We start from the raw sequence: 13,676 nt of genomic DNA, 5'->3' as shown, positions 1-13,676 counted from the left end.
GGTGAGATTGAAGAGGTGGTTGCAAAGCTAAATAGTGAGCACCCACACTCTGTCCGATAGAGGATGGTTATACTGTGCTTTCTGGGAGCACTGAATTTAATGAGATGAACAAAAGATAATGGGTGATTCTTCTTGATCGTTACTCTGGTTTTATTGACCTTTTATCACAAGATCTCTCTGCGTGGGGCGGCTGGAGCTGTTGAACCAGTCCCACCGTGAGCAAGTTTCTGTGCCCTTCCCCCTCAACACCCTGTTGCAGTTTTGAAGTCCTTCCTCTATGTCATGTCTTATTATTATATTTTTCCTGAGAGCTTTCTGTGCCTCGTTGGCAATGCTGAGTGTTAACAAGAGACTTTGTAGATAGTATGTTAAACAGTTAGGGAATTTTATATGGCAGCCAAGCCTTCAAAGTGTCTTTGCCTTCTGATTTCTTCCTGTGATATTCGATATTCCACTTTTGTGTCCCCCCCACAGCCCTGCTGTTTGTGGCGTTTGCCCTCTGTATGTTTTGCCTGTACAGCTTTATGCCGCTGGTGATTCAGGTCACTAGTGCCACCTCTGTGAACTTGGGCATCCTGACAGCCGACCTCTACAGTCTTTTCTTTGGACTCTTTCTGTTTGGCTATAAGGTAAGCAAATAGGAGCACTTGCTTGGTCTAAAAGAAGTAACGGGTTTCTTTAATATTTTAGATCCAAAATTAAACCTCATTCATTTTTGGGGCAAGAATTCACTGACAGGGGCGCCTGGGTGGCTCAGTCGGTTAAGCGTCCGACTTCGGCTCAGGTCATGATCTCACCGTTCATGAGTTTGAGCCCCGCGTCGGGCTCTGTGCTGACAGCTCAGGGCCTGGAACCTGCTTCCGATTCTGTGTCTCCCTCTCTCTCTGCCCCTCTCCTGCTTGTGCTCGGTCTGTTTCTCTCGCAAAAAGTGAATCAACATCAAAAAAAAAGAATTTCACTGGAAAGTCCCCCTGTACTCCAGGCAAGTAGCATCTTATTGGTATTATAAGAAGACTTTTGATGTTACAGACTTCTGAAAGGGTCTTGGGTCCCCTCGAAGGTCTTGGGAGCTTGAGAACTGCTGCATCAGAAACCCGTCTTTCTTTAGTTGTACCTTCAGTAGATGCCCGTTGACGAGCTTGCCATCACAGCAAGCGATTTGAACAAATAGTTAGAATGTTGGCTGTTGCTTGATAATTTTAGTTTCATTTGGGAACAACAACTACAGTCCTTTGTCCTTGTAGAATTTTGTATCCAGGCAGAAATTGCTTGGCACGGATTTACACTATTCCCAGGAATTGGCCGTGAACTCACAAAGCCTAGTTCCGTGGGTTCTCAGAAATTTCTGCTTAAAGAAGCATAAACCATTTTTGCCCTGCAAGGTTACATGTAACAGGAGCTAGCTGTTATCTTTACAAACTTGCTGGCTAAGGTATTCCTGAACTAAAACTGAAAGGGTATTTATAGCTTCTTGGTAGCATCATTAAAAAATAACATGTCAAAATGAATGAGAGAAGTGATCTAACAAGCCTAGGATTTTTTTTTTTTTTTTTTTTTTTTTTTTTTTTTTTAATGAGAACAATTGCTAAGGGCTACAAAGTAGGCCTTCAAAGTGAGTGAGTTGTTGGGGGGGGGGGGCAAGAAAGTTTGATGCTGTGCTTGCATTTCACATAGCTACCACTAGGAGGTGATGGTGTTTCTGTTTTGCAGTTAAACTTAGCAGTTGGCAGGTTATGTGTCACATACAGCTTCACTCACCTGTACTTTTTTCTTTTTAGTAAGTAAAATTTTCTAAGTAAAATAATACCCAAGTGGGAAGGAAGAAGTAAGGTTAAAGAAATAAAAGCTTTGAAGTAAAAATACACCTGCCACTACTTATTATAAGCTCCCTTCATGCAGATATTTCCTCTTTCACTGCTCTTAACTTTATATGAAAAAGCCATTTTTTTGACCACATACCTTTAAATTATTATTCTCAAAATTGGAGCATGCAGACTTTAAAATTCCTTCTCAGTTCTTTTGCTGTATGTTTCTTTGTCACTGCATGTCTGGCAGCTCACTCTTAGATCAGACTTGGTTGTTTTGGTCAAAGGCTGTTTTGAGGCTTGTAGAGCAAAGAGCAGATCTGCTGTGATCTTCAGAGTAAATTACAGAGGTGGAAAACCATTCAGAGCTTAAAGAAGATACCTAGTGTTGTAGAACCGGTTTTTAAAGACAGGATTATAAGCCCAATATACTACCACTTTTTAAAAATTGTATCTGAAATAATGTTGGCTGTGATTTTTTATTAAAACAATTTTTTAATGTTTATTTTTGAGAGAGGGCAGCAGAGAGAGACAGAACATGAGTGGGGGAGGGGCAGAGAGAGAGGGAGACACAGAATAGCAAGCAGGCTCCAGGCTCTCAGCTGTCAGCACAGAGCTCGACACGGGGCCCAGACCCACAAACCATGAGATCACGATCTGAGCTGAGGTTGTATGCTTAACCATCTGAGCCCCAGGCGCCCCACTTTGGCTCTGATTTTTTAAAAAATCAGAGAGTTGAAAAAGTTTAAAAATTTTGCCTCCTCTGGAATTGATCTTGAGTAAATACTTACCGACCAGAGGAGCTACAAGAAACGTCCTGCATAGATCCAGATACGAAGCGTAGAATTCAAAGTAAGAAAAAAGGCGAAGGTAAGAGCCTCTAATTCAGGAAACTTACCCCATTTCCTCAGAGTCTCTCCCCTCTAAGAGAAGTTTCTCCATTTGATCACCTGCTTCTTAAAAGGAAAAGTTACTTTTTCTTCTAAACATTTAAAACCACCAAACCAAAGAGGACGTGTTTTGACCAAGTTATGTAGATTTACCCACAAGTAACAGTGAACATTTTATAGGCTAACATAAGTACTGGCTTTATAACACTGACTTTAAACGTTTAGGGTGCTCTAAATAGCTTTAACTTTCCCTAATGAATATTTTCTCCCCAACAAATATTTATTAAATACCAGCTGTGTGTTGAGGACCGTGCTGAGTATTGGATCCCAGAACTAAAGCCAGGTTCTGCTGTTCAGCTTGACATCAACACTGACTTTGCATCATTGTCATTGACTTTAAAGGCTTCCGCACTTTGCGGAGGGCTGTGGCTGTTCCATTCCTTAAAGAGTTCTAAAGGCTCAAGGGGAAGAAGTAATCGAGAGCCTTTAAAAAATTAACGTGTGGAAACCAATGGTGACTGGCAGAAGCCCACTGCTGGAGGTGAGCAGCAATGCTCTTAACGCTCATTTCACACCCCTGGTTAGTTCCTCCTTCCCCCTTTGGGAGTGTATCTAGATTCTTCTTTCTCCTCATCTCCTTTCCCAACCTGTTGTGTTTTCTGATTGTTTTTCTTTGTCACCCCCTTATTAGAACTCTTTTTAGACATTAGAACTCTTTGGGGTACACTGTGAAATCTCAGCTAGTTTAAAAATATTTATTGGCTTGAACAAATAGCACACCCCATTCTTAACTTTAAAATCAGGTTAGCAGGACCATTCATAAGTTGAGTTCGCTTGTTGCAAGGGAAAAAAATGGTCCTAGGCACTTAATTACACATTAATCGTGCTGCCTAGTTTCCCTAAGTTTTACTGCACCATCCTTGGTCAGTCTTTAGCTTGTCTCTTTCTGTGTTTTATCTTTGGTGCTGTTAAAAACAAGTGTTAATTTCCTTAATACTTGACGTTTTGTATGGATCCTCAACTCCAATAAGAGCGAATATACAGAGTGCATATTTATTTAAACTTTGGGGGTATGTCAGGCCGTTTTTGGTAAGAATACACGGTGAATTAGTGTTGTGTCTTCACTGCATTTTGCTCTGGGTAGTTGTTTTCCTAAACAGAGAGGGGCAGGTTGGAGAAAGCCACCAGGAACTCCACGTCTCGGTGGTGTGTCTGTCAGAACGGGTTCTTGCTGTCATCAGTCCTTCTGGGAGCAGAGAGGGTAGGGGATTCCTCCTGTAGGGGCTCCCTTCCCTGTGCTTGTCTACAGCAGTGACTTCTTTGGGTTGGAGGCGTTGCTGAGAAATGGTCTTTCGAGCTCTAAAAATCTGAATCTGCTCAGTCCACCATAAATTTGATTATGTAACACTTGCCTGCGGGGACAAGATAATTTATTATATTTTAACAAAGTGGATTTTATTTCATTTTTTAAAGTTTATTTTTATTTATTTTTGAGAGAGAGAGAGATAAAGAATGAGCAGGGGAGGGGCAGAGAGCTAGGGAGACACAGAATCGGAAGCAGGCTCCAGGCTCTGAGCTATTAATACAAAGCCTGATGTGGGGCTTGAACCCATAAACCATGAGGTCGTGACCTGAGCCGAAATCAAGAGTCAGACGCTTAACTGACTGAGCCACCCAGGTGCCCCCAAAATGGATTTCACCACATTCTCACACATGAAGGGTTGTTGAGAACTTGTCACATCTGTACATCCGCATTGTATCTTAGGTCCTATCTTCCTCTGTTTCACATCAGTATTATAAAGTGTGCTTATGGTCTGAAATTGACTCTCTTGTGGTGTCCAGGCTGACTTTGGATTCTCTCCAATGAGTGGGACTGGTTGCAAGGTGGGAGTGCAGCTGGGTTATCACAGAGCGAGGCAAAATTTCCATTCTCTAGAGATCCAAGGGTCCCCTTGGCTGAGGCGCCAGCTGCTGTGGCCAGAGTGCGTACGATCACCGGCATCCGTACTGGAGGGTTTTGGGCATGAGTGAGTGTCTCCTTAGGCAACTTTCAGGAAAAAAGGATTGTGAGAGGGTCACCCTGAAAGCACAGTTAGCAAAGGGCGGCAGCCATCGTGTGTTTGTCGGAGACCACGACCCATAGCCTGTTCTCCTCCTAGTTTTCGGGGCTCTACCTCCTGTCCTTCACCGTCATCATGGTGGGGTTCGTCCTCTACTGCTCCACCCCCACGCGCACAGCCGAGCCGGCAGAGAGCAGCGTGCCGCCCATCACCAGCATCGGAATCGACAACCTCGGACTGAAGCTCGAGGAGAACCTGCAGGAGACCCCCTCGGCCGCCTTGTAGCTGGGCAAGAAGGGGCACACACGCCTGAGGCTTCCTGGGAAGCCGGGGGCCGTCGCCGGGGGCAAGCAGAGCCCGCTGAGCACCGAGGGGACACTTGGAAAACTGGTAGGTGGGGAGTGAGCCCCGTAGCATTGGACTGGATCCGGTGGTTAAATTTTACAAAGGAATACAAAATAATGTATCAAAAGTAGAAATATGAAGACAGGGTGGCTGGGATCGTGTCTCTGTTTGAGAACCAATATCTGTTAGCGTCAGGGAGACAAGCTGTGCCCCCGTACTGGGGTCTTGGAGGCACAGGTGGGAGAGCATTGAGGGGAGACAGCCAGGCACGATCCAGCCTCAGGACAGGGCCTGAAAGTGGGCTGTCCAGCTGGGCTGGGCAATCAGAAGTTGGGGGAGTCGGTGTGGTTTGGGGTAGGTTTCCACAGTTAGAGGCTTCTGGGTTTTGTCTCGTTTGAGACACTCGTTGTCCACAAGCCTTGTGGCCTTTATACCACAGTGAGGTCTGGTGATTGCATATGGCGGCATGGGTGGGGTAGCCCTTGAGAAATCCCGAGATACAAGTGTGAGTATCGTAGATGTAGGAAAGAAGGGTCTGTACAGTAGACTGAGGAACCCTCTCTCCGTTGTTCAAAGAGGATGCCACACTACTTCTCACCAAGTGTTTGTAATGTGCCATGAGACATCAACTACCACTATGCCACTTTACAACAACTCTGTATGTAAACTTTTTTCTAATGTAATAAAGAAATTGAGGGTAAATGTTCATGTTATTAAAAGATTTTGATTTCATGGAAATACATTCCCTGTGTGGCTTCTTTGATTAACCAGTTCCCCTTCTGGATTTTAAATGACTTTATTAGGGGTGCCTGGGTGGCTCAGTCTGTTGAGCGTCCGACTTCGGCTCGGGTCATGATCTCACTGTCAGTGGGTTTGAGCCCCGCGTCGGTCTCTGTGCTGACAGCTCAGAGCCTGGAGCCTGCTTCGGATTCTGTCTCCCTCTCTCTCTGCCACTCCCCCACTCACACTCTGTTCTCTGTGTCTCTCCAAAATGAGTAAATGTTAAAAAAACTTTTTTTAATAACTTTATATATTCCAGATTTCTCCATATCCAACATTTTAGGATCATGTCTTCTGTAAGGTGGCAGACCTATCTGGGGCTGTGTTGGGATGGAGGGAAGTTCAGAGTGAACCCACAGATCATTTGCCAGAATAATCTTTTTAAAATTGAATTATCTTAATTAAAATTTTTTAAATATGTATTTTTTTAATTTATTTATTTATTTTGAGAGAGCGAGTGCAAATGGAGAAGGGAGAGAGAATCCCAAGCCAGCTCTGTAGCACTACCGTAGAGCCTGACATGGGGCTTGAACCTGTGAACCTCAAGATCATGACCTGAGCCACCCAGGCACCTCTAATTTTTTTTTTTTTTTTTTTTTTTTTTTACTTTTTTGAGTGAAATAAACTTTTATTCTCTGCAGCTGATTAAAACTAATGGTTGGTTTTTGCTCGGTACCATTCACAGCTACCAATGAGTAGACAAGTTTAGGTTACAGTGTTTGGCCCTTTGGGGAAGACTTTCAGTTTGATAAGTACATTATTTCTTAAAATATCCTTCTTTGGGGGGTGCCTGGGTGGCACAGTCGGTCAAGCATCTGACTCTTGATTTCGGCTCACGTTATGATATCGCGGGTTGTGGGTTCGAGCCCTGCATCAGACTCAGCGCTGACAGCATGGAGCCTGCTTGGATTCTCTCTGTCTCTCTCTCTCTCTGTCTCTCAAAATAAGTAAATAAACAGGGGCGCCTGGGTGGCTCAGTCGGTTGAGCATCTGACTTCAGCTCAGGTCATGATCTCGCAGTTTGTGAGTTCAAGCCCCGTGTCGGGCTCTGTGCTAACAGCTCAGAGCCTGGAGCCTGCTTCAGATTCTGTGTCTCCCTCTCTCTGCCCCTTCCCCACTCATGCTCTGTCTGTCCGTCTCTCTTTCTCTGTCAAAAATAAATAAACTTTTTAAAAAAATAAGTAAATAAACATAAAAAAAAAACTTTTAAAATATCTTGCTTTGGCATAAACCTGTATGTAGGGACAGTGACATGGAGAATCTCAGGTGACAGCATCCCACGTGTCTGTTAAGGTTTAACTCAACTGTCGTCTCTTTCTCTGAAGCCTTTTTCAGGCCATCCAGGCCAGGCCTCTGCTCCTGTAGGCTACCGGGGCCCTTGTTCATATCTTCCTTGTAGCACTTACTGAGCGCTTGCTGTTTACCTGCCCTTCCTCACCACGGGCTGAGCTTTTTCAGGTCCACTGTGGCCTTTATTCATCTTTCTAGACCTTGGTCATCTCACCTCTTGGGCATTTATTAAGTGAACTTTGTCTTTGGTCCCAGTTCAGAGAATTTAAGGGGAGACTGACCTAAAGTAAGGGTTTTTATGCAGATACTTTTAGGCAGTATTATCTTACCCTGCCCTGCCCTTTCCACCCATCCCCCTAAACCTGGTGTTTTTTCTCGTCTCCTGCTCCCTCTGGAGAGGCAGGGGCAAAGGAGTTCCCACGTTAGCATCCCGAATTAAAACTTAGAATTCGGTCTTCCAGAGAAGCAAGGCTTCTCTGAATTGCTGAATGACATTCAGCAATTAAATAATGGTACCGCAAAGCTGTGCGTCCTGGCTTCAATATTCAGTTCGTGAAGACTGTCACTTCCCCGGTCTCCATAATAACACTTCCATGGAAAATGTGTCCTCAAATATCCGGCTCACACACAAGCTTTTGAAACACAACACGTTCTTACGTCGAGAACCTCCTGTAAATACTTTTCCAGCCTATTAGAACAGTATTGATGTTTCGATCTTTTTTTTGTAGATATTCATACCATTAAAAAAACCCTCCTGAATGTTACAATAGGGCTGCTAGGTTGTTCTCTAGTGTCGTACAGAAGTGATAAATTGTGCAGTTGGACTGTGGTTACACTGGAAGGAGAGCAGTCTTTGCTGGTGCCATTTTCACTGTTTGCGCTCTGAAAGTAGGTTCTCTTGTGGACAGGCGGTTAACATTTCTCACCCTTCTGGGACCAGTGGCTCGTGGAGAATTTGTATGTGTTATCTGTGGTGTGCCCAGCTGGTGGCGCTTTAAGAGGTGTTCCTTACAGAGACCTGTGACATAAACCATTGTCATTTTATAGTACCTCCGTAATATCCTATTAAATCGAAGTGTTTTGTTTTAAAAGAGGGTATTCTGATGCCTGCCATCAGCAGGGATTGGCTTTGATGAGCAGGTGAAGGATAGAATTCTCAGAGAAGTGGAAACCTCTCTTGCAGGGCATGGAGTTTGGTGGCTTGGGGGAACAGAGAAGCCAAGATTTCTTTCAGCTTGGCAGCTTGCAGCCCCCCTGGCTCTTGAAACACTGAATTCTGAGGGGTACGGTTCCCCTGGAGCTGCTGGGCCAGCAGTTGCGTGTCTAGTGAGAGGAGCTGGGAAGATTTTCAGGTAAAAACCAGCCTGATCGTGCCGTTTTCCCTGCAGCCCTGGAGCCTGCCCTTTTACGACGCCGTCTGCGTTGGCTCTGAGGTCTTCTGTCTGCCTAGTCACGACTCTCTTTTCTGTCATTATTATGGTGATGTGCCATTTTCATCCACATTTAATCACTTAGTATCTGGACGCATCCTCAGCCCTCAAAAGATATCCATAAATCAGGGAACTTCAGCAGATAGCCACTTAGCTGATTAAAAGGCGAGAGATTTATGAGGAAATTAGGTAATGCTGAACGTGCAGTTCTCCCACAGTCCTAGGGCGTTCGGAGACGTCTGGCAATCTAGAAATGGTATCTCAAGGGGAGTAAAGGCTCTCCAGAAGAGCAAAATTTTCCTTGTAGGATTTAATGTCCCAGACTTTCTGCTCCTGATGGCTTTTGTCATGCACTTCACTCCTTGGTTGAAATACTGTCCTCTTCAAGCAATCCTGGAGTGCAGATACCTTTGGAGAAGGAATTTAGGTTGAAAGGGAAGTCCTTTGAACAATTACTGGCTCCAGGTGACCTTAACCAGCATCCAGATGGTGCCATATAATCATCCCGCGGTGAGCAGTGACTACCTGTGGCCTGCCCAGTGGGGAGGCCAGATTCTACACACCAGGTACGATGGAGGGGACTAGCGGTGCTAGTGTCTGGAGTTACCACGTGGAGTCCCACCTTCCCCGACCACAGATGGTACTTTGTTTCTGCGAAGTGACCGTGCTCTTCCGCTCTGGCCCAAGTATTTCACATTTTCCCATTCTTTGGGATGTCTATTCTCGGTCTTGTGAGCCCACGTGAGAGCTTACCCACTTTGGTCTTTGTGAAAAGGCTGGCAGGTGAATGCATGCACCTTAAATGGGGGTGCGGAGGGACACAGACACGCCCTCATCACCTCCGTCAGCAGCTCCTCCCCAGCCCTACCCTCCAACATCTTATTTCTCCAGAAACTGCTTTGTCCATAGGACTGATAGCAGCTGCCCCAGGAAATCTGCCCCCACCCTTGACACACAGCTAGAGGCATTCCTGTAGAACTTCAATTTCCGGTCCACCTGTTGGGTTGAGTGTAAATGGTACCTTCATTGGCCACAACTGACATACAGTAATTTAGAGGATTTGACAAGACGGGGAGGGCCAGGGCCTGATTCTTGATCTGCTCACTATAGTGTGAGCCATGCCAGAACAGGGGTGTGTGGCCCAGTTGAGAGCCACACCTGGCTGGGGAGCATAGTGTACTTCCCAAGAACTCTTGGGTCATGATACACGAACTTAGGTCATGCCCCATCTCTTTGTGGGGAGTAGAGCAGGAAGACTCTAGGTCAGGCAGAGCCCCTGGCTGGGAGACTTATTTGTAGACAGAAGGGCACTTTCTAATTGCCTGGAGTTCAGTGACGGCATGCTAATCTAGGAAGAAGTTTGGCTGGGTTATAGGAGGATACCCACAGAGATCCCCAAGACAGGGATGCATGGGACAAGAAGAGACTAGGGAAGGTGAGAGTCCTATGCCCCTGGGACTGTGGATGGCACCACATTCATGATGGTCGAAGGGTGCTTTTGTCCAGCTTACAGAGGCAGGAGGACTGGTTGCTGCTTTGTGAGCTTCTGTTGATTTTCTTCCCAAATATACGGTATTACCATGGAGAAGATGGTTCTCTGGATGACAAAGGGTGCCATTCCTTTCTGGGTGGGGCCTGTGCCGATCCAGGTGGGCCCAGACTTGATACAGTTCGTTGTGGTTCTCCAGGGAACGGCCTGAACCTGCTGAGGCCTGGCCATCTGGGTCACAGTCCTTAATACTTAGCATTCTAATTCAAACACAGTCATCTCGTAAGGTGTCAGCTGAGCTCATGCACTTAATATATTATCTCTTTCCCAAAGCTACTGACTTTATTTCCTGTCTAGGGGTCTACACTTCCAGGGACCAAGCAGTTTTAAATTTTCAATCCTCAAAACACAGACTATTCCCCCAAGTAGACCATCAGGTCCTCCTAAGGGATGTATCCCTTGCTACTTCAAAAGCCATGAAAGTAACTCACCTTTTTAGAGACGATTCTTCAAGATATTCCATTGTGTCCACATCAAATTCGGGGGCAATAACTATGTTCAATCTATGCTATCCCATCCCCTTTGGAAGGGAAGCTGCTGTCAATAAAGGTAGAGCAGTTTTCTGGTGCCTTCCTGGCTGAAAAAGAGAAAAAAACCCCACAGATTTGTCATCTGCACAGTCACTCCACTATATTAAATTTAGTATGACTTACATTTAAGAATAAACCATCAACTTTGAAAAATCTAGCGATTTTTCTTTTGAAGTATAACATTTACTAGTAATCATTTCTCTGATGGGGATTAATAACTACTTGTGCTTTATTGACATAGCAGTAAAATTTGTTGCCAACAGTATTGTTTTTATTTTTGGCCCACTAGAGTGATTACTTTGTGATTTTTCTCAGAGCAATAAAATTTATTTCCAACAAAGCAACTGTACAGTTTATTATCTTCCCATTTCATTATTTAGCATTCCCCCCCCCCCAAGTTTTTATTAATTTATTTTGAGAGACACGGAGACAGTGCAGGTGAGGGAGGGACAGAGACACAGGGAGAGAGAGAATCCCAAGCATGCTCCGTGTTGCCAGTGCAGAGCCCAACGTGGGGCTTGAACTCACAAAACCATGAGATCGTGACCTGAGCCAAAACCAAGAGTCAGACGCTTAACTGAGCCACTGAGCTGCCCCCATATTTCGTTTTAGTCTCTCTCTCTCTCTCCATCTCTCCATATGGTCAGCCAACTCCTGCCTCCCCATCACTCACAAGCCCTCACTAAGGATTTTGACACTGGCTACCATCTTCCCACCCAACTTCCTCCATAACTTGGATGATCTGTGCCCATGTGGGTGACTTGCCCACACTTGACTCGCACAGTTTATTTATGGCCTCCATGCCAGTGACTGTTACCTTAATTTCTCTGCTGCTCTCGTGATACATCTGTGTCTCATCATCACTTAGAAGTGCTTCGTGTATTCCCATATTTTCTATTCTGAGCACAATTTACATCCCTAAACCCAGCATACCTGTTTGTTTTTCCAGCCCTTCTGAACTCTTGTTCTTTGGTTGCTTTCATTTCACCCCTTCTAGAATATTCTTCTCCCTATTCTGCCCAGAGTCTGTGATTGATTGCTTGGATTTCGTCCCTCCTCACCTACATTCTTCATTTCCTTGCCCCCGCATCCTGCCCAGCAAAACCCCAATGCTGGATGGGTGGTGTGATACAGTACCTTTTGTGACTTCCTAGATTGAGAGATACAGATTTGTCCCAACCTGACATTCCTAGCCCATGATCTGGGCATCACTCAACTACCTGCTTAACATCACCTCTGGTCTAACTTAGGAAGTATGCGTTGGAGAATCCCTAGGGTTGAGAGTCTAGGTTATTCTTCTATCCAGTCAAGGGAGTTATATGGATAAGGTATCAGCAGGTTTGTAGTGGAAGGCCTCCCTATCAACTTCATCCTTCGTTCTTTGGTTTCTCTTGGTATTGGTTCATTCCTCACTTTTTTAAATAGGAAATTTACTTGTTTATTTACTTATTTAAGAGAGAGGGCTCTTGCGCACACGGGAGGGGCGGGCGGGGGGAGAGAATCTCAAGAAGGCTTCATGCTCAGTGTGGAGCTTGACGTGGTGCTCTATCCCACGAACCATGAGATCATGAGTTGAAATCAAGAGGTGGACGCTCAACTGACCGAGCCACCCAGGCGCCCTGGAGCTACATCCTTCCATTTGGAATTTCCTATTGTCCTGCTGTTATTTCCCTGCCTTCTGACAAGCCAAGCACTGGTTCAAGAAGTTTGCTTGTAAGTACCAGACCTCAGGTATGACTGTTCAAGTGACACATATACCAGGTCTCCCCCATTACTTATATACTGCCCTGCTGTGCTAACATGGGGGCTACTGCATAGGGCCCTCTGAGACAGTGAAAGTTGTCAGTCCAACAGCCTTCTACAACAAGATTGGTTGTTGCAACTTTAATTATAATAGCAAAAATTTGAAAACGTTGGTGCATCAGCAGAAAGGATCAATAAATTTTGGTGTATTCACAAATGTAATGCTGCTCACTGATGAAAAGAATGCTTATGATACACGTGATGATGTAAATAAGTCTCAAAAACATCATATTGAGTGAAAGAAATGAAGAAGAAAAGAGTATATATTGTATGATTCCATTTATATAAAGTTCAAAGACAGGAAAAACTCATTTATAGAGAATGGGGAAAGGGGCGCCTGGGTGGCTCAGTTGGTTAAGCGTCCGACTTCGGCTCAGGTCATGATCTCACGGTCTGTGGGTTCGAGCCCTGCATCGGGCTCTGTGCTGACAGCTCAGAGCCCGGAGCCTGCTTCGGATTCTGTGTCTCCCTCTCTCTCTGACCCTCCCCTGTTCATGCTCTGTCTCTCTCTGTCTCAAAAATAAATAAACATTAAAAAAAATTTTTTTTTTAAAGGGAATGGGGAAAAATTGACAGGAAATAGAAATCAGAATGTTAATTGCTTCCGGGTAGCACAAGGGTCCTTGGAAAAGTGCATGAAGGAACTTTCTAGGGTGATGAAAACATTCTCTACCATGCCTGGTAATATTGGTTAATGGGTGTCCAATAATCTTTATGCCCATTGACTCCTTTCACTCAGACCTACCTCATCTTGCACTGTTCCTTGTTCTGTTTGATCTGCCCGATTCTCCCTTCCACTGTCCAGCTGTGACCTGTCCTGGTACCTCGGGATGGGAAACCACAAGGCTTGTGGAGGGGGTCCTGCGCAAAAGGGGTGGCATGCAAGCTCCACGTGGACCCTGATACGGAGGTGAGCAGCTTACAGTCCAGAAGTGTGGCTGTGGGATGTGACCTGCAACCCTTAGAATTCATTCTCCCAGGGGATTAGGATTCTCTGCTAAACCCACAAGGAAATGTGGGTCTGCTCTCTGTGAGAAGAGACCTTGGCACTCCAAACAGCAACTTCCTCAAGGACTTACCGTTGCTGTGATAAAAACAGCCTAGTATAAGTATGAATTTTTTAAATTGTAATTTCAAATAAATAAAATCTCTAAAGATCAGTACTCTCTGGTAGGCAGCATAATGACTCCCCAA

General features: G+C 45.0%; 1 protein-coding gene across 1 annotated transcript in view; it reads left to right on the top strand.

Annotated features, from left to right (window-relative positions):
* The window catches only part of SLC35F2 (solute carrier family 35 member F2), a 57,106-nt gene extending 51,264 nt beyond the window's left edge, over positions 1–5,842 (top strand). The window contains exons 8-9 of the mRNA XM_045486546.1: positions 475–629; positions 4,855–5,842. Coding sequence (XP_045342502.1) covers positions 475–629; positions 4,855–5,040 — 341 coding nt within the window. The 3' untranslated portion in view covers positions 5,041–5,842. The remainder of the gene's footprint in view (positions 1–474; positions 630–4,854) is intronic.
* Positions 5,843–13,676: the final 7,834 nt, after the last annotated feature.

The sequence above is a fragment of the Leopardus geoffroyi genome, chromosome D1, assembly GCF_018350155.1.
Source record: "Leopardus geoffroyi isolate Oge1 chromosome D1, O.geoffroyi_Oge1_pat1.0, whole genome shotgun sequence".
Lineage (NCBI taxonomy): Eukaryota > Metazoa > Chordata > Mammalia > Carnivora > Felidae > Leopardus > Leopardus geoffroyi.
Note: the sequence above shows the minus strand (reverse complement) of the source record. Positions and strands in the feature narration are given on the sequence as shown.